This window comes from Corythoichthys intestinalis, chromosome 18 (assembly GCF_030265065.1).
Source record: "Corythoichthys intestinalis isolate RoL2023-P3 chromosome 18, ASM3026506v1, whole genome shotgun sequence".
Taxonomy (NCBI): Eukaryota; Metazoa; Chordata; class Actinopteri; order Syngnathiformes; family Syngnathidae; genus Corythoichthys; species Corythoichthys intestinalis.
The window spans coordinates 21735722-21756408 of NC_080412.1; the positions used below are offsets into that span (position 1 = coordinate 21735722).

The window sequence follows — 20687 nt, forward strand, 5'->3', positions numbered from 1 at the left end:
TCACATTTAATATTTTGTGCCCCTCCCCTTTGGCAGCAATAACTTCAACCAGACACTTCCTGTAGCTGCAGATCAGTCTGGTACATCGATCAAGACCAATCTTGGCCCATTCTTCTCAACAAAGCTGCTGTAGTTCAGTCAGATTCCTGGGATGTCTGATATGAATCGCTGTCTTTAGTAGTGATGTTACGCTCGAAGCAGACGCCCGACAAGTGTCGAGCGCTCGCGGCAACAAGTATTCAGATACGTTGTACTGATGTCTCGCTTCATTCATTGGAAAAACACCAGGCCGCGGAAGAAAAGCGTTGTGATGTCACACGCGTGTCGGCCGTGACCGTGGACATGTCACTCAGGTAGCGAGGGGTCCAGTCAGTCAATTTGGTTCAGTCAAACTCACAATGCTTATAAAAAGGGGATATATCCCTCAAAATGTTGTGGGTTGTGTGAGGAGAGCTTTTGCGCGCATTACGTCATATTGAGAACGAGGGAGAGTAAAGTGAAATTAGATCATATTACACATTAGATTAATTGGCAAATGCACATAGTAGAGGCATTCATTGACACACTATACACTGATTTATATAATACGCGCGCACACACACACACACGCCCCCCCTCCCCTCTCCCCCACACACACGTTACTTTTTGTGTCTGTCAGTTAGTCAGTTTTTGTGTTTGTTTTTGTGTCTGTCTGTTTGTCAGTTTTTGTGTTTGTCTATCTGCCACTTTGTATATTTGTTCATGCCATGTGAGAGAATATTCTCAAAAGCTGGAGAGGTCATTAGCAAAAAGAGGAACCGGCTGAAACCAAATGCTGCTGAGATGATTTTGTTTTTAAATAAAAATGTGTGAAACACCCAAATCCCCATCCCAGTGTCACTAGCATTCTATACCCCTACCATCAAGAGTTCTCTATTCCACAAGCATTTTAGTTTTTCATTTAAAAGTAACAAAACAGCTTTTTTTTTGGTTTTTGTTATTATTATTATTATTTTTAATTAATCTGGGGAAGAATAAAGAATAAATTTCATGCTATGGCTCGAGTCCACTACTGCTTGCACACTAGTATGTAACCACCATACGACCCACATATTTAGTTGCTCAGATGACACTTGGTTACAGGGTGACCCAAAAAAAAAGTTTACACTGCCATAATACAACTTAAATGCCATGTTTATTCATTTTAGAATTACAATTGAATCACAAATTATACATTATTGTAAAGAACATGTACAGTACACTCTATTTTTCAATGTGTCCTCCCTTAAGTGTCACAACAGCCTCCAGGCGCCTGCGGAACGCTTCTTTATGTAGGATGCTGTCATCTTTTCCCAAGATCTAACAATGGACCTCTCCAAGGCTGCCACAGAAGTTTGTGGCTTCTTATAGGCACTGTCCTCCACAGTTGCCCATATGCTCTCATCCAGGGGATTGAGATCTGGACTCTGGGGTGGCCACATATCACCTTGTCAATCAACTTTTTGGTCCGCACAGATCTTCACTTCCAGACCCAGGTTTTCGTGAGGCTGTTCCAGTATCTTTCAGCTTCTTTTTAACTTTGTAGACTGCACATCTGGATATTCTCAGATTTGCTGCAATCTCAGTAGGTGTCAGACCGGCACGCAGCAATTCAGGTACAGCTAAAGTTTTCTTCATTTTCAGCAGAAGCACAGGAATTGTAGAGACGAGAGATTACCAGCTGCATTGAGTGACCTTAATGTATCACTTAAGCATGACAACCTATTTGTTTCAATGGCTTTTAAACAAGCAGTCGACTGAGTGTAAACTTGTTTTTTGGGTCACCCTGTATATTCACGGCAAATGCTTCATAACACTGAACCATTTCGACACATTGCTTGATACTGATTCACTGCTTCAGAAAGCTTCGGTTTCTCCATCACTAGTCTTTAGGTCATGCAACAGCATCTCAATGGGGTTCAAGACTGGACTTTGACTTGGCAGCTCCAGAACATGTACTTTGTTCTTCTGAAACAATTCTAAAGTTGATTCACTTCTGTGTTTTGGATCATTGTCTTGTGGCAGCATCCATCTTCTTTTTAGCTTCTGTCTGACAGCCAGCCTCAGAGCAGCTTTAAACCACTCATTGATTGGGCACACACCTGACTTAAAATATTTGGTAAAAAATTGGTTTCAATTGCTCTTCAAGTCTCCCTAGGCAGAGGGTTCACTTATTTTCCCCTTTCTGTCATTGTTTGCATGGTATCACCATTAAAATATGAAAACCTACAAATGTTTGGGTGGTTTTAGTAAAAGCAGACACCGTATTTTCATCTGTGTGGTTTTGACAAAGATTAGGTCACATTTGATGATTTTGTGCAGAAACGTGAGAAATTCCAAAAGGCTCATACTTTTTCATACCACTGTACTGTACTATAACCTATTACATGACCATATTAAGCCAAAAGATGACACAAGAATTGTCGAATTCAGACCAAAGCAACACTTGAAACATCATCCGTATTTTAATGTTTAAAAAAAAACAAAACAAAAAAAAAAACGTTTTATCTTACCGGTAATTGTGCCTTTTTGAGGTGACAATTCCAACCATTAGTTTTTTGGGACCAAATTAGCATGCTGATACAGTATTTCAAACCACTTTTGAAATTGTTTTGATTCATTTCCACCCCTTTATGTACTAGTAATCATAATTTGAAATTAAAACGTTTCTTGTGGGTGGGGGACATATATATCACCCGTCCAAAGAGCATGAGCGCCCTCTAATGGAGAAGAAACATCGTTACCTTTTATTGGTATAGTGGAGCATGTGGTTATCGTTGCGACGTTTTATTGCAGCTCCGCATCGGCATCTCTGGCAAAAATAAAGTCAATATGTAGAATAAAGAGGAGAAAAATGTAACCACTCTAAAGTATAGCCCAAAGTAGCGGAGTAAAACCAAGCGTTTCTTCTTCACAAACTTAAGTAAAAAGTATTGCGTTGCAAAACTACTCTCGGAAGTACATTTTTCTCAAAAAGTTACTCAAGTAAACGTAACTGAGTAAATGTAACGCGTTAATACCCAACTCTGATGATAACAAATGTATACTTGAATATCTGGAAAGTCGTACGTATAAGCAAATCAAAGCACTAAAAAAGGCGAGAGGGAGTTTTTTTTCCTAATAGATATTTTTATTGTTCCCAGAAATTCTGCAGGAAGTAGAACATACAATGCTCAAAGAGGAAAACAAAAATAACAAGTCCAAAAGTTTAGACATTATAGCCAATGAGTCCTCCTTTTCCAATGCACTCTCCAATGTAGAACCACATCAGTACTTCCGTAGCCACCAGCCCATTCCTAAAAGCATCCTGTATATGAGGGAAAACATTTTAATTAATCGTAGAAAATTAAATAAAATGGAAAAAGGGAAATGTGGCAAAAATGTGTGTACTTTGTAAAATTGTATTTGTACTTTTCTTGAAAATAAAGTATATTTCAAAGTACAAAGAACATGTTGGTTCTATAGGATTCTTTTTAATGTTAGTAAGTCATCAATAATATACAAACTTTGAAAATATATATATTTTTTTAATCTGCTGAAACAATTGTGTTTTTTTTTTTTTGGCACTTCACCATATCATCCAAACATAACAGACATAAGAAAGCACGGAAACACGAGTATCGGTGACCAATTGGAACAGGTTATTCTAAAAACGACATTGTTGTCAATAAAAACAACAAAGTCTGTAACGTTTAAAGTTTTTCTTTTAAATTTTGGCAGCGTGAATGGTCTCTAAAGGAGTTACTTAGGGTGAGGGGAGAGGAAGACATTTAGGTATGTAAGGAAAACACTTTTTAAATTCTTTAAAGACGCAATATTGATGTAGAGAACGGTGGAGTATGCACTAAAAGTTGTTTGCAATCCATCATTAATTATATATATAAAAAAAAAATTTATTATTATTATTTTTTTAACTTTTTAACACGCATGCAAAGATAGCTACCCGATCGCGATGGCCTATTACGTGACCGCGCCATGTCACTTCCTTAGAAGGCTTTATGCTTATGAACGCGAGAGATTCGGACATATAAAGTAATTATTCTTCGAACAGTCGGGCGTGTGCTTTGATCAACAATGTTTTTATGCGTCTGAATCTACCACATAAATCACTCCTGGGCATCGCACTCCAGTGGGGGCACTGCGTTACGCGCATGCGCAGAAGTCTTACGGTTTTCTTTTTATGTGTAAATATGCGTTGCTTGGGTCAGGGTGTACCTCACATGCCCTGATTTAAAATATAAATATATTAGTGCTGTCAAATTTATCGTGTTAACTTGCTTTAATTAGTTTTTTTAATTAACCATGTTAAAATATTTGACACATTTAACGCATGCGCGGAATGACCTGCTCATACACTGCCTCAAACAGATTACAATGATGCCGTTTTTTGCTCATTGAGAGAGCTAAGAGGTAGAGATATGCGAGTGGACACAGGCGTACATTGACAGCTTGAGGTGTATTTCAATCACTACCTTACGTAATTAAAGACATTGTGGAAGAACAGCAGGGAGCCAATGTAATGTCCCGCTCGACGACGTCAACAATGGCGACCTTTTAGTTTATTTTTTTATTTAAAATTTTACCAATTTTATTAAAACGAAAACATTAAGAGGTGTTTTAATATAAAATTACTATAACTTGTACTCACATTGATCTTTTAAGAACTACATATCTATCTATCCGTGCCACAGCTTAACATTATATCATCAGAACAAAAATAATTGAATTATTTTCCATAAGAAGCACTACTGTATTACTCGTATCATGTTTACATTACACACACAAACTTTTTTTTTTTTTTTTAAACACAGAGTTGCCTGAGGGGAAAAAAACACGTTTGACCACCGCTAGACGCACTAAACACGCTGGAGTTAACTCTTGCAGCTGGTGGGGATTAGTGGTGTGCAAAATTTCCGATTCTTAGATTATTCGCGATTCGGCCTTGGAAGATTCGAGAACGATTCACAAACATCCAAATTCTGATTATTGAAATATGCGAAGTAAAGCGGAAGTACACAACACTCAGCGCGCCGCGCGGTCTTCGGGACGGAACGGAGCGAGAGTAGCTAAACATCATGCTTCCCATTACCCGGCCCCTCGGGTAATGCCACTGCTCAACTCATGCAACGAGTTAAAAAAAACACAACAACATACCTGACTGCTGCCGAAAAGCTGTACATCCACATAATGTTACGGTGGATATCATTTATATAGGACTAGATGCATTATAGATTTGGTAGTGTTAGCTGCACATCTACAAAAAGCTAGATGCGGTCGTTATAAACGGCCGCCATCTTAAAGCAGTACACTTCCCTGCAAGGCTGTTGTAGCGAACCTTCCAGGCAAACCTAATTAACTTTTTATCTAAAATACTCCTAAATCGGTAAAATATTGACTTGAATCTATCTTTAAAATAGTTTTAAAACTTTCACATGTCGAAAGTAGACAAAAGGGAAATTATGGAATAACGGGAGCAATTTTAACAAATTTAACGATTGATTCACAACATTAAATTAATTGAATGTAGTTTAAAGCTGCTGATACAGAATGGGGACTGGAGTTTTTTATTTAATGTTATTTTTGTATATTTGTTTACTGCTATATGTTAACTTGATACTGAAATAGTAGTGTGGTTTAGCCTGAGAGTATTTTTGAACAATTTTGGAACTAATGTACAAAACATTTTTTTAAAAAAGAGAAAAAAAAGGAGGGGGGTGCATCAATAATCGTTTTATAACCGAATCGGAGCCTCTGAATCGTAATCGTAATCGAATCGTTAGGTGCCCAAAGATTCCCAGCTCTAGTGGGGATAGTGTTTAATAACCTTTAACTTTGTATGGATGCTAAATCATACTGGAGGTATTGCCTCCTCAGCAGCCACCCTCCACAAACATATTTTACACGCCACTTGGCCCTCCTCCTCTAAGCCGCGGCCATCTGTAACTTTTCTATAGCCGAAGTGTTCCCATACCAGCGATTTTGTTTTCTTCGACTGGAGGGAAAACGAAAGTTTGAACTCCTCCAGCCATCGTTTAGCACAGCTGACACTGAGCAACAACCGGCGGGGTAGCGTTGAGCTTTGCAGCTGCTTTCTCCCTGTATTTTTGGGACGTAAAAAATAGCAAATACCTTAGGGACAGTATGACGTAAAATTTTTGCGGTTTAGAGACCGTGACCTTTTCATATCACAGTATACCTTGAAACCGGTTATCGGCGTCTGCCTAACTGTATAAAAGGCCTATAATAAAACATAATAGTCCATTTTAAAAATTCTGCCATCTTAATAATTTTTCCTCAAAAAAAACACGATGGGCTGCCTGTGGGTTTGTGTACAACCTGGCCTTGCAGGTTTTCTGTGTTAAATCCTGCATTTTATACCATGTTTAACAGCTAAAAACAATTAATAAGCATATGTCCAACATTTCAAGTCTGTAGTATTTAATTGCTATTAGACATATGCGTAGCCATGTCCTGTGTTAACTCACCCTTACTGTAGTTTGACCGAGACGCCCAGTTTGGAAACCCTTGATGATGTTGCTTGCCCCTTCAATGGCCTTGGGGATCTCGGCTGGACTTGGTGGGACAAGTTCAACGCGGGCGTAGTGCCAGAATGTTGCTAGCCGAGGTTTAGAGTAGGCGACAGCGGCTGGGAGAAAAGCATACATGTTGAACACAGCTAATGCTAAAGTTAGCCTATAGATTTTTTTCCCTTTTAAATTATCGAGCAGCGACCAGTAACTATTAAAAGAGCAGCAACGAGCAATTAACTCTTAAGATCTGTTCTGTCGACAACAATGTGCTTCAATTTGCAAGACATTTGTGTTGTGTTATCCAGTTAGCAACCAATCAATCCAAGTCGCGCTCGTAGCTTTTAAAAACGCAGCTGATAACTAATGCCACGTTATTGACTAAAATGCATCTTACCGCCAACCAAAGTTGGTACTTTAGAGACCAGCTTTTGCACTGCCTGTGCCATTTTTATTCCACGGACAAGCTGTAGTTGTCTCCTGAATGTCACCTCCAGTCAAAAGACCCTTATCGAGAGCTGTCCTAACAGCTGCCTGTACAGATTTCTTTTTCTTCTTCTTCTTGTTTAATGGCAGATTACCCCTCGGTACCGTGGGGCATTACCGCCACCTACTGGGTTGACTGTTTGATACGAGATCAGGCAGTTACAGACTAAAATGATTCTCTCCCGACAGTGAAACACACCCAGAGTGAAGACAAAACCCAAACAAACAAACAAACAAAAATACTAATAAATTAATTAAATAATAATAAATTTTCTTCTTCCTATATCCTTTTCAAAACCCCTGTGTCCTTGAGAAAGTTTATTAGCTCTTTTTGAATATTGGCCGTCATTACCTATAGAAAATTCCCCATCCCAAATGCCTCTTTTGCCTGTACCAGCACTGTTTTCAACCGATTCATCCTCTCCATATTGCCCACACAGCATTAAAACGTGTTCAATTGTTTCATGCTCCCCGCTGTGTTCACTTTCCCATCTTTCTGTCTTCCTATCCTATGCATCGAATCATTCAGCCCCGTGTGCCCTGTTTTTAGTCGACTTATTACAACCTTCTCCCTCATCTCCTTCCCACCCCCACCTGTGACTGTATTGAGAACAAATGTCTCCCTATTTTTTGTGCATCCCAATACCCTTGCCACCTTTTTTGTACGTGACCCCTATTAATAGATTTTCACTCTGCTTTGCTAAGATGGACACGCCTTTCTATCCCCGGTGCTTTCAGTGATTGTTTGGCAAGGATATCCACCATCTCATTCCCCTCAATCCCCACGTATGCCGGGACTCACACCAACTCCAACTCGAGCCCTCTTTTCTGTGCTTCATACAATAGACTGTGTCTCAAATATTAAGTTTGCTGGACTTCGGGGTTACTCTGCTCCGCCGACCAACTGTCTGAAGCAATTACTGCCTTGTTTATCCCGTTTGTTTTAACCCAATCTACTGCCATTATTATTGCTATAATTTCCACTGCATAAACTGACAAGTGATCTGTACACCTCCTTTTAATGTCTACCTTGTAACTCGGCACATGTACCGCCGCCCAGTACATCCCGTTACTGGATCCTTCAACCCGTCAGTAAATATCAGAACGTTATGCCCATACCTCCTTCCCAGATACCCCTCGGCCACCATCCCCTGGTTTCCCCTTTCCTGGATTACTTTCCCAATCTCAAAATTCCTCACCGGCATCCTGATTAGCCAGGGTGAGACACTGGATACTGGGACTGTTTCGCCAAACTCCAACTGGCTAAGCCCTGCCTGTTCTGCCACATTTCCCACCAAGCTGAAGGTCGTCCTGTGTCGTTTCTCGTCTTCTCAACTGTCTGTCAGCACTTTCTTTACTGGATGTGTGTCACCATGGCCGCTTACATTCTCCCAATACGCAAGCATAATTTTTAGTCTTCTTAGTTTTAAAAGAAGTTACCCCATTTCCACCTGCACTGCTGCGACAGGGGATGTTCTGAAAGCCCCACTGCATATTGAGACCCTGTGCTTGTTGAACTTCCAGCTTCCTGAGATGGGAGTTTGCTGCTGAGGCATAAGCTATACAACCATAATCAGTAAAAGCCCGCATGATCGCCCAACATATGTTAAGCAAGTAAGCTCTTGCTGCTTCCCAGTCCCTCCCTGACAGGCATCTCAATGTTATTCACCTTTTTACATTTATCCGTTACTCTACCTATATGCTGTAGCCATGTAAGTTTCTCATCAAACCATACTCCTAAAAACCTTATGCTTTTTACTTGTTCTAGTACTTGTCCATAAAATTTAAACAATACTTCCCTATGTCTCCCAAAGAAACATATTGCCTGCGTCTTCACAATTGAGAATCTAAATCCCCACCTGTCTGCCCACTCCTCAACTTTATCAATAGCCTTTTGCATCTTCTGTTAGAGAAATTTGCCATTTCGCCCTTTCACCCACAACACCCCATCATCTGCAAACAATGCCCTCCCTACTCCTGGTCCAACATCATCAAATATATCATTTATCATAATTAGGGCTGTCAAAATTATCGCGTTAACGGGCAGTAATTAATTTTTTAAATGAATCGCGTTAAAATATTTGACGCAATTAACGCACATGCCCGGCTCAAACAGATTAAAATGACAGCACAGGTTCATGTGCACTTGTTACTTGTGTTTTTTGTTTGGAGTTTTGTTGCCCTCTGCTGGCGCTTGGGTGCCACTGATTTTATGACCATGAGAATTGTGTAATTATTGACATCAACAATGGTGAATGGTGTTATGCTTGTATAGCGCTTTTCCACCTTTCAAGGTGCTCAAAGCGCTTTACACTACATTGCCACCTACCTACTGGTGACGCAGCACCAGGAGCAATGTGGGGTTCAGTATCTTGCTCAAGGATACTTAGGCGAGTTCATCAGGGCAGAGAATCGAACCCACAACCACTGGGTTGGGGAACAACTACTCTACCACTGAGCCACGCCACCCTGATGGCGACCTACTAGTTTATTTTTTGATTGAAAATTTTACAAATTTTATTGAAACGAAAACATTAAGAGGGGTTTTAATATAAAATTTCTATAACTTGTAGTAACATTTATCTTTAAGAACTAGAAGTCTTTCTATCCATGGATCACTTTAACAGAATGTTAATACCATCTTGTTGATTTATTGTAATAATAAACAAATACAGTACTTATGTACAGTACGTTGAATGTATATATCAGTCTTGTGTGTTATCTTTCCATTCCAACAATAATTTACAGAAAAATATGGCATATTTTATAGATGGTTTGAATTGCGATTAATTACGATTAATTAATTTTTAAGCTGTGATTACCTCGATTAAAAATTTTAATCGTTTGACAGCCCTAGTCATAATATTAAACAATGTTGGACTACATACACTCCCTTGGGGTGATTCGTTGCCTACCTGGGTACAGATTTCTGAGCAACAAGTTACGTTTTTGTGCATTACCACCATCTACTAGATGGAGAGTGGCCCTTTTTAGTGAAACTTGCAAAAATATCAAAAAGTGAATGAATTAATCCGCAAAATCAACTGAATCCACAGTCGTTCTGCTTACTGTAGTATCGGATGTATACTGAAGATGACTCTCCAGCTGACGTCACATTTGGAATCCTAGTCAATCCAGGAAGTCGCTTATTTTCATGGCGCGGGATTAAAAAAACTGAATAAATATATCGATCGCTTCCACACATATCCAAGCGGTTCATTTCATTCAGGAGCATAAGAAATAATACCGCGGAAAATTTGAAACAAACATGCTTTTTGCTGTCATATGCACTTGAACTAAAACCACCCATTTGTCGGTTTTCATATTTAAATGAGGATAGTATGCAAACAATGACAACCAGACACTTCCTGTAGCTGCAGATCAGTCTTGTCTGGCATGAAGCATGAATCGCTGTCTTTAAGTCATGCCACAGCATCTCAATCAGGTTCCAGTCTGGACTTCAACTTGGCCACTCCAGAACGTGTAGTTTGTTCTTCTGAAATCATTCTGAAGTTGATTTACTTGTGTTTTGGATTATTGTCTTGTTGCAGCATCAATCCTCTTTTTAGCTTCAACTGTCTGACAGACAGCCTCAGGTTTTCCTGTAAAACATCCTGATCAACTTTTGAATTCATTCTTCCATTAATGATTGCAAGTTGTCCAGGCCCTGAGGTAGCAAAACAGCCCCAAATCATGATGCTCCCTCCACCCTGCTTCACAGTGGGGATGAGGTGTCCTCAACACATGACCTTGTGTGTTACTCCTAAACAATTCAACTTTGGTTTGATCAGTCCACAAAATATCTTGCCAAGACTTCAGTGGAGTGTCCAAGTGCCTTTTGCGAACATTAAACGAGCAACAATGTTTTTACGCAGAGTCCTCACATGAACACCATTCTTGGCCATAGTTTTACATATAGTTGATGTTTGCACAGAGATATTGGACTGTGACAGTGATTTCTGTAAGTCACCTAGCCTAGCAGAGACGCTAGGGTACTTTTTTACCTGAGTATTCTGCGCTGAACTCTTGCCGTCATCTTTGATGTACGGCCACTCCTTGGGAAAGACGCAACAGTGCCAAACTCTCTCCATTTGTATGCAACTTCTCTGACTTGCTATTTAACATCCAGACTTTTAGAGATGGTTTTGTATCCTTTCGCAGCTTTATACAAATGAACAATCCTTGATCGCAGGTGTTCAGGCAGCTGTTTGACTGAGCCATGATGCACATCAGACAATGCTGCTCATCAACACAATGATGAGCAGCTTTAAACCACTCATCAGAGATTGGGCATACACCTGATAAACTGTTTGGTAAAAGTTTCAATTGCTCTTTAGGCAGAGGGTTCACTTACTTATTTTCCCCCCTTGTCTGTGTTTGCAAGCTACCCTCATTTAAACATGAAAACCTATTAAAGTCTGGGTGGTTTAAGTTCAAGCAGACATTTTCATCTGTGTGATTTTGACAAAGATCAGCTCACATTTGATGGTGATTTTATGCAGAAATGTGAGAAATTCCAAAAGGTTCAGATACTTTTTTATACTACTGTATATTCTGCTAATCAATCGCAAGTTTGTTTCAGTTTCCAAATTATTTGTTTTTATTCTTTATACTTATTTGAGCTTCTTCCACACCCAACTGAAATAGCAAAACTAACTAGGCTTGCAAGCAGGACTGAACGGGCCCTCGCAGTTCGGCGCTACTCGGACGTCAGTCAACTCGGACGGCACGCAGTTAAGGGTAGTAGCAGATCACCCCCTTCATCATCTCATGAGAAGCTCTCGAAACTCCTTTTTTGGGGATTAGAAATACATCCTCACACCTAGGAGAAAAAAAACCCTATTGAAGACAAAAAGGGATGCGCCACTGAGCTGTGCAGTCACGCCCTTATTCAAAACCAAAATGAATTTTCTAATTAAACCAATTCGACCAAGTGTGCCAAATTTCGTGTCTCTATAGGCTGCCTGTATTGGAAAAAACACCTGTAACATTTTTATGACCTTTTTATGATCTTGTAACCTTTTTTTTGTGACCCGAATTGATCCATATACACATATAAACATAACTGCGTCATGACTGCTTTTTAACTGTGCCATACTGCCTTTGAGAAAAGTAACTAAATGTGTGCTCTAGGTGCACACATTCTTTTGGACTGATAATGCAACTTCTTATCAGGTTATGCTCGCCATGCTGACGGGAGTTTTAGCTCATTGCTATGGTAACCAAGATATATGATGCTGCTCTGAAGTGCAACGAGTGAACCAATTATATTTGGACACGGGACTAAGCTCCTTAAGAGGTTGGCCAAAACATGTCAAATTTACCATGTTTGGGCAGGCAATGTGTCTCCTGAGGGCAGGGGTTGGCCCCCTCTGTGCTTACGTGGCATATGCCTATAAGAGCGGACTTTTTCCGGGCCACACCTAGGGTCGGTCAGAGGGCTTAACGTCAGTCGCTCGGCCGGAGTTCCTTGTTGCTCGAACCAGGAACGTTGTGTGGCCCTCCGTTCATTGTCGACAGGTAAGAGCTTGATTTCATTATCGTCAGGGAACTCATTGCACTTTGAGCGCGGGGATATTATTAGCTCGACAACTAATTGTCTAGCGCCAAAGTTATGTGTGTTGATGTGCCTTTAACTGCATCGTAGGGGTTTTTGACAATTCAGACCTAGCGTTGTAGTTAGTCTGAGCTGTGCTGATGTGTTTTTAACTGCTTCGTAGGGGTTTTTGACAATTCAGACCTAGCGTTGTAGTTATTCTGAGCTATGTTTGTTATTCTGAGTGATGCTTGATTTTGTTTTTGCTGATTTTGCTTGCTTTTGTGGGATTGTAATCAATTAAACTCCATTTATTCATTTATTTGCAATTTCTAATTAATAAACATTGTCTATTAAGCAAAAGTGTGCCTGTTGCTTACTCACTGTGAACCTTGAAAATTTCGTAAAACACTGCCTAAGTCCCTGAATAAATCTACTTCCTTTTAATGGGCACAGCAACAGACAGAGAGACATGGACATGGTCCTTGAAATGGAGAATTACAAAAGGTCTTGTAACTACAATGACCAACCTGAAAAGAACTGGACATGTATAGGTAAAATCAGTGACTTTCTGTTGCCACTAGTTGGCGCGTTAGGGTTGATACAAATGACCCCGACAGGACCCTTCAGGGTAGGATTCTCACCAAGCACGAGCAGTTTGGCGCAGATACAGTATATTGTATGTATGCCAAGTTACGACTGTTCAAAATTTGTAACGAGACAAAATGGTGATGGGTCATTTTCACATTCCCCTGTTGCTTCAACGGAACATCAATATTTTTCATCAGGCACCTTAACACATGTCTTAACTGATGCAGGTTTGAGGTCAATTGATTTTTTTCCCTTGGAGGAGTCTGTCCAGTAAAAAAAAGTGTTTCCTGTTCCCAGCAGGGGGCGTCAGGTCTAATGGGTGATATTTCAATGCAGTCATGTTCAGGCTGGGATATCACTCATACATGCCAGATATGAAAAAGACGGAGTTATTAGTCATATACTGAATTTGCCGTGTTGCCAAAAAAATAGCATACTTTGGCACCCCGCCCAGGTCAGGCTTGTGAATGAAAACTCACAATTTTGACAACTTGTCTCATGAACAGTCTCACCAATTTTGAGGAGGATCCAACTAACTCCCTAGGTGCCAATATCTCAGATATGCACCCTGCAACTTGATCAAATTTTCACATTCAATCCAAAATACCAGATTTCCCATTGGGTTTGGACCATGTGTGCAAAAATTTGGGTGCAAAAAGTTTTACACAAGGGTATCGACTCCCAAAATTTAATCGCACTACTTTGAAAAACCTAATAGGAGAGCCCTTTTTGAAATTTAAGGGGGCGCCACTGAGCCATTTTGTTATTTTTTTCACAACAATTTTTGTTCTTGTTTTGAGTTCTTCATTTAACAAATATTCCTTTGTATCCAGTAACATTTTCCATCCGTTTTTCCCTTCTTTGCTTTTGCCGCTTTTTATTTAAATTGTAAACCTCACTTCACTCAACACTGTTAATATGCAGTTTTTTTCTCCCTTGTTTGACAACTCGTTTCCAATTCCGCTGTGTGCTTCCACACAAAACACTGATAAAATGTCATCTTTCCCCGTACGATCAACCATTATATACTACCAGTCCTGGAAAGTAACTAACATATAAGAAGACAACTTAGTCCGCAGTGAATATGAAGTTATATTGAGCTGAACTACATTTGTTCAAATGCATGATCTTTTTTAAACATTTTGACGGCTCCCCAAAAACTCATCTTAAATTGTCTTGAAAACTACCCGTTCATCAGTCCATCTCTTCCGCTAATCCTCATGATGGTTGGGTGGCCGAAGATTCCAAGTTGACGATGGGTCGCAGGCAGGGTACAACCTGAACTGGTTGCCAGGCAATTTCAGTCATTACATCCACATAAGAAACGGACCTTCTTTGGGTTTAATATTTTATTCAGTCATTTAGCACACTACATACATACTTGAGAGGTTTAAGCAGAGATAGAATCCTGAGTAGCTTTAGTGCCCACCTCTTAGACGCAAGACAAGATGAAGAGTAGACTCCTTTTGTATGTTGTAGTCAGAGAGAGTGCGGCCATCATCTAATTGCTTTCCAGCAAATATCAACCTTTGTTGATCAGGGGGAATGCCTTCCTTATCCTGGATTTTGACTTTCACATTTTCAACCGTGTCGCTGTCCTCGACCTCAAGGGTGATGGTTTTTCCAGTGAGCGTCTTGACAAAGATCTGCATGCCACCTATTAGACGCAGAACAAGATGAAGGGTCGACTGCTTTTGTATATTATAGTCAGAGAGGGTGTAATCATCTTTTAATTGCTTTCCAGCAAAAATCAACAACTGTTGATCCAGGGGAATGCCTTGCTTCTCCCGTATTTTGACTTTGACATTCTCAACTGTGTCACTATCCTTAACCTCAAGGGTGATAGTTGTTCCAGAGAGGGTGTTGACAAAGATATGCATGCCACCACGTAACCGCAAGACAAGGTGAAGGGTGGACTCCTTCTGGATATTGTAGTCAGAAAGGGTACGGCCATCTTCCAGTTGCTTTCCAGCAAAGATAAGCCTTTGTTGATCAGGGGGAATTCCTTCTTTGTCCTGGATTTTTGTCTTGACATTCTCAACAGTATCACTATCCTCAACCTCAAGAGTCACAGTTTTACCTGTCAATGTCTTGACAAATATTTGCATGCCTCCCCGTACACGCAGGACAAGATGAAGTGTAGCTTCCTTTTGGATGCTGTAATCAGCGAGAGTACGATATTTTGCCAGTTGCTTTCCGGCGTAGATCAGTCTTTGTTGGTCAGGTGGAATGCCTTCTTTGTCCTGGATTTTGGTCTTAACCTTCTCAATTGTATCACTCTCGTCAACCTCAAGAGTGACTGTTTTACCAGTCAAAGTCTTCACAAAGATTTGCATGCCTCCTCGTAGACGCAGGACAAGATGAAGTGTAGCTTCCTTTTGGATGTTGTAGTCAGATAGAGTACGACCCTCTTCCAGTTGCTTTCCAGCAAATATCAGTCTTTGTTGGTCAGGGGGAATGCCTTCTTTGTCCTGGATTTTGGTCTTTACATTCTCAATCGTATCACTAGACTCAACCTCAAGTGTGATGGTCTTACCGGTCAAAGTTTTTACAAAGATCTGCATTCCACCTCTTAGACGCAGGACAAGATGAAGTGTAGCCTCCTTCTGGATGTTATAGTCAGAAAGAGTATGACCATCTTCCAGTTGTTTTCCAGCGAAGATCAGCCTTTGTTGATCAGGTGGGATGCCTTCTTTGTCCTGAATTTTGGTCTTGACATTCTCAACTGTATCATTAGATTCAACCTCAAGAGTAACGGTTTTACCAGTCAAAGTCTTTACAAATATCTGCATACCACCCCGGAGACGCAGGACAAGATGGAGCATTGCCTCCCTTTGGATGGTGTAGTCAGAGAGGGTACGGCCGTCTTCCAGTTGCTGTCCAGCAAAGATCAGGCTTTGTTGATCAGGGGGAATGCCTTCTTTGTCCTGGATTCTGATCTTCACATCCTCGACTGTGTCACTAGGTTCAACCTTAAGAGTGATGGTTTTACCCGTTAAAGTCTTCACAAAGATTTGATTGCCCTCCCCTATATGTAAAACAAGATGAAGTGTCACCTCCTTTTGGATGTGGCTGTCAGAGAGGGTGCAGCCATTTTCCAACTGTTGCTCAGGAAAGATCAGCTTCTGCAGACCAGAGGGAATACCTTCAATATCTTGGATTTTGACTTTCAGATTCTCAACACAATCCCTTGGCTCAACATCAAGGGGGAATGTTTTGCCAGTTATGGACTTCCCAAAGATTTGCATTCCACCTTTCAGGCGCAGTACAAGGTGGAGGGTGGACTCTTTTCGGATGTTGTAATCAGAGAGGGTACGATCATCTTCCAGTTGTTTACCGCCAAATATCAACCTCTGTTGGTCTCGGGGAGTGCCCTCCTTTTCACGAATTTGAGCCTTGATATTATCAATGGTGTCATTGGCATGAACCTGAAGGGTGATGGTTTTGCCAGTGAGGGTCTTGACAAAGATTTGCATGCCGCCCAACAAACGGAGCACAAGTTGAATGGTAGATTGGTCGTGTATGTTGCAGGAAGATAAAACGCAGCGATCCATCAACTGTTTACTCTCAAAAATCAGCCTCTGTAAATGAATGGGAACACCTGCCTTGTCTTGGATTTTTGCTTTAACAATTTCAATTGTGTCACTGCCCTCAACCTCAAGAGTAATGCAGAAGCCAGTAAGAGTCTTTATATAAATCTCCATGCCACCTCGTAGACGAAGGACAAGATGGAGTGTGGACTCCTTCTGAATGTTGTAGTCAGAGAGGGTGCGGCCTTCTTCCAACTGCTTCCCAGCAAAGATCAGCCTCTGCTGATCAGGGGGAATGCCTTCTTTGTCCTGGATTTTGGCTTTGACATTCTCAATAGCATCACTTTCTTCAACCTCAAGAGTTATGGTCTTGCCAGTTAAAGTCTTCACAAATATCTGCATACCACCTCGCAGCCGCAGGACAAGATGGAGGGTGGACTCCTTTTGTATGTTGTAGTCAGAGAGGGTGCGACCATCTTCTAGCTGTTTGCCAGCAAATATCAGCCTCTGTTGATCAGGGGGAATACCTTCCTTGTCCTGGATTTTGCCTTTCACATTCTCCACCGTGTCACTGTCCTCAACCTCAAGGGTGATAGTTTTGCCAGTGAGTGTCTTCACAAATATCTGCATTCCTCCTCTCAGACCCAGGACATGGTCAAGGGTGGACTCTTTCTGGATGTTGTAGTCAGAGAAGGTTCGGTCATCTTCCAACTGCTTGCCTGCAAAGACCAGCCTTTGCTGGTGAGGGGGAATGCCTTCCTGTATTTTGGCCTTCACATCCTTAATGGTGTCAGTACACTCAACCTTGAGAACTGTAGTCTTCCCAGTAAGGGTCTTCACAAAGATTTGCATGTTTGCACCTAAGGAAAAAAAATCTTGTCACTCCAGTGCCTCAATTTAAAAAGGCAAACCAAACTTGTAACTTAATGTCAACATGCTTCACTCAGTCATCAACTGTAGATGGATGACTGAGTGATGAATCTTACAAGTCATGGGCCAAACATTATTATCCTATTTGATACTGTATGAATCTTAAATGTCACGGGCCAGATATGAGGATGTTACATGATACTCTATCTCTAAGTGTATGCTAAATCCATTTTAGTGGCCCATAAATAAACATTGCCTCAGTAGTTCGCTTTTATTTTTAAATGCAACACATGTGAAATGCATGTTAATGATCACTTTTAAAGTTTTTTCCTTTATTGAAACACAATACTAACAATTACAACCCTGGATTGCTCACCTATGACAAATTGACATTTCTGAAATGTGAGATTATTATCATTTAGATAATATCACTGCTAGCAGCTCTAAGGCTGAGGGAGAGGATGTCCTTTTTCCCATCTTCAGATTGGTCTAGAGCACACCTGACAGGGCATGTTTGTGTTTTTCACCCCAATCGTCACGTGTTAACTGGAGTTAAACAGCATGTTAGGTAAAGTTGGACCAAACATGTAATACTACAAAGTACAAACGAAGAATTGCAATGTAGCATTTGACAGACATAACAGCTACTCATGTCTGAGGAGTGCTCTCGAGGTCAAGGGACAATGTGCTTTTCCAAAATGTTCCTAAATACAAGCCCTATCCAGCCAAATCCAAGATCGTACATGTTAGCATACCTATTATCCCATTTGGTCCTTTATCTGCTCTTTAGCTAAATTCAATTTGGTGTGCGAGATGTCAAGGGACGCTTATCAGATTCATGTGATAACAAATTTTACCATTTAAATTTAGGATGTCAATTTATTTTGTTCATAATAATAAACAAAACCTAATTGGAAACCAAAGCAAGTTTACATGTAGTGTTGCACCAGTCATACGCAAAGACGATCCACATGCAAATAATTATTTAAAACAATGAATGAAATGTACAAATAAGTGAGAAGATAATTATGCTAGACTTGAAACAGACATAAATAATGTCCTAATGATTGAATCAGTACAGACTTTGGAGATAATATTCAATGACACTTATCTATAATTTTCACTTTTTATCAGTTTACTAAACACTACTATGCACGAATTTTATGTTTATTGACAAAACTTTACATTTAATCAAGTGCAGAGCTTTGCATAGGTACGGTAGGGACATAACACTACCAAATTTTCAGGATGCTCAAATCATCCCCACTAACTTTTAAGCAACCTTATTTGCATTTTATAATGAGTTTTGTAATATAGGTCATTTAGATTGTCTTCTTATATGTTGTAAAAATAGAGTGAATTACTTTCATTATGTTCAGACTTACATTGACCCCTTTTCACTTTCTGAATGTGCCAGCCCATTTGATTCGCTGATGAATTGACCCACCCCCCACCCCGCAAACATACACGTAATCACAGCTGGACACAAATAAATATGCTGCCTCCTACGCCCCTTTCGAAGACGAGAAATATACGTTTGTTTTTTCCCCCGCTAGCAGCAGCCATTGTAAGTAATGTAAAAAGACTTTAATGTTGTGGAGGTGGGAAACACCACTAATTTTGCCACTGAAAGTCCGACCTGCATCAGAGTTAGCATAACATTAATCTGTGTGAATTCCCCGAAAGGAAGCTGCTTTGAGAGAAATATCCTCGTGTATGTGTTTTCTACTGTTAGCATTAATTAAATTGAGAGAAACGTAGTGAACCCAAGTTTAACCCCTTCTCCCCAATTTTCATTTTTATTTTATATATGTGGTTTGGCTGTGCTTGTGGACAAAAGCAGTAGTGTTTTACCTGAAGGAAGGCTCCATTTTTATTTATCGTTGTACACTAAAAGGTTTTTTCTGTTATATTTACTTAGACAATGTAAATGGGCTTAAGACAAATGTTTATATTTTGCATTCCTGGATAGTTAAAAGATTATAAACATGCTTGTATTTAATGTGTCTGTTAATACAGATATTTCTTCTGGAAGTTTTAAAAATGTTTCTTTAGTAGGTTTAAAAAACAAAGGTTTGAATCGAAAAGTGTATCACCTGAACCAACAAACATGCACCTCCTTGAAACGAGTTAAATTCCCTTGCTTTCAGTGTAAATCTACTTGAAATAAATTCAATGATCTACCAGTGCTTCAAGTAAATTTTACGGTCAAGTAAATCATCCCTACCAATATTGAGACCAAGCCTACACCCTTGCATTTAATCTATGTGTAACTTCTCCCCCATGATTGTTTGGTGCAAGATTAATGTTTGAGTAATAAAATGAGTTAGTATGTAACGAATTCTATGATGTATCCTGTACATCAAAATAAGATGTTTGAAAATGTGCAGGGGTTACACTATACTTACAATTAAATATCACCGGAAGTATCCTGTCCGGAAATGGACGAATGTCTAAATATGATTCGGTTTGTTTTTGCTCCTCATCACAACGTAGGCGACCGTAGCGTTTTACCTCACCCATGTGCTCATGTCCCGGCATTTTATACTTTCGTCACAATTTTCGTCACAAAATGAAGCACATGACAATGCCCCACGATGAGTTTGATTCAAGGACGTAAATAAAATTCAAGCATTAGCGTCATCTCGTGACGTCAACGTAAGCTCTGATGGCTTTTTTTCAGTCCCAAATTTAAGACTACTTTTAAACGTGGAATCAAAGTTTATTGTTTTCTTGAATGTTTGTGTTTTTGCTTTTTAAATTATTGTTATACTTTTTTTTCTGCATCCACGGTGAAACGCTTGCGAGTCAAAATGGAAAAAATGAATACGGACTGTTCAAATTTTAGCTGTGTAGTAGTGGTAGTAGTCGATAAAACAATTTATTTCATTAAATGAGTATTATCAGCGTACTTGGGAACGTAAATCAAAGAAAAAAAAAACTTCCGTTGCTGTGGAACCATACCTTAAAGTACCAGAAGATGGCGCCAAAGCCTTGTTTAAATAGTAGGACAGAGTAAAACAGATGTCGGGAACCTTTTTGGCTGAGAGAGCCATGGACAGGGGCGGACTGGGACTAAAAAGCAGCCCTTGACTTTGACTCAGGCCAGCCCACACGAATCGCAGTACA

At 40.0% G+C, this 20687-nt stretch overlaps 2 protein-coding genes across 2 annotated transcripts; both read right to left on the bottom strand.

Moving 5' to 3' along the window:
• Positions 1-3145: 3145 nt before the first annotated feature.
• On the bottom strand, positions 3146-7093 carry atp5l (ATP synthase, H+ transporting, mitochondrial F0 complex, subunit g). Its single transcript, XM_057820450.1, has 3 exons — positions 6943-7093; positions 6504-6664; positions 3146-3325 (listed from the first exon to the last, which is right to left on the bottom strand). Exons 1-3 carry the CDS (start codon positions 6992-6994, stop codon positions 3227-3229), a joined length of 312 nt encoding a protein of 103 aa, XP_057676433.1. The 5' UTR covers positions 6995-7093; the 3' UTR covers positions 3146-3226.
• A 6901-nt stretch (positions 7094-13994) lies between these two features.
• Positions 13995-20281, bottom strand: LOC130907005 (polyubiquitin-F-like). Its single transcript, XM_057821809.1, has 2 exons — positions 19967-20281; positions 13995-17548 (listed from the first exon to the last, which is right to left on the bottom strand). The coding sequence occupies exons 1-2, from the start codon at positions 20097-20099 to the stop codon at positions 14577-14579; spliced, it is 3105 nt and encodes a 1034-aa protein (XP_057677792.1). The 5' UTR covers positions 20100-20281; the 3' UTR covers positions 13995-14576.
• Positions 20282-20687: the final 406 nt, after the last annotated feature.

Coding starts and splice junctions, on each gene's coding strand:
- LOC130907005 (XM_057821809.1), bottom strand. CDS start 20,099: ATGCCGGGACATGAGCACATGGGTGAGGTAAAACGCTACGGTCGCCTA. Junction 17,549..19,966: donor ACTTCCGGTGATATTTAATT/GTAAGTATAGTG, acceptor TTTTTTCCTTAG/GTGCAAACATGCAAATCTTT.
- atp5l (XM_057820450.1), bottom strand. CDS start 6,994: ATGGCACAGGCAGTGCAAAAGCTGGTCTCTAAAGTACCAACTTTGGTT. Junction 6,665..6,942: donor AGTACCAACTTTGGTTGGCG/GTAAGATGCATT, acceptor CTTTTCTCCCAG/CCGCTGTCGCCTACTCTAAA. Junction 3,326..6,503: donor TCGGTCAAACTACAGTAAGG/GTGAGTTAACAC, acceptor CCTCATATACAG/GATGCTTTTAGGAATGGGCT.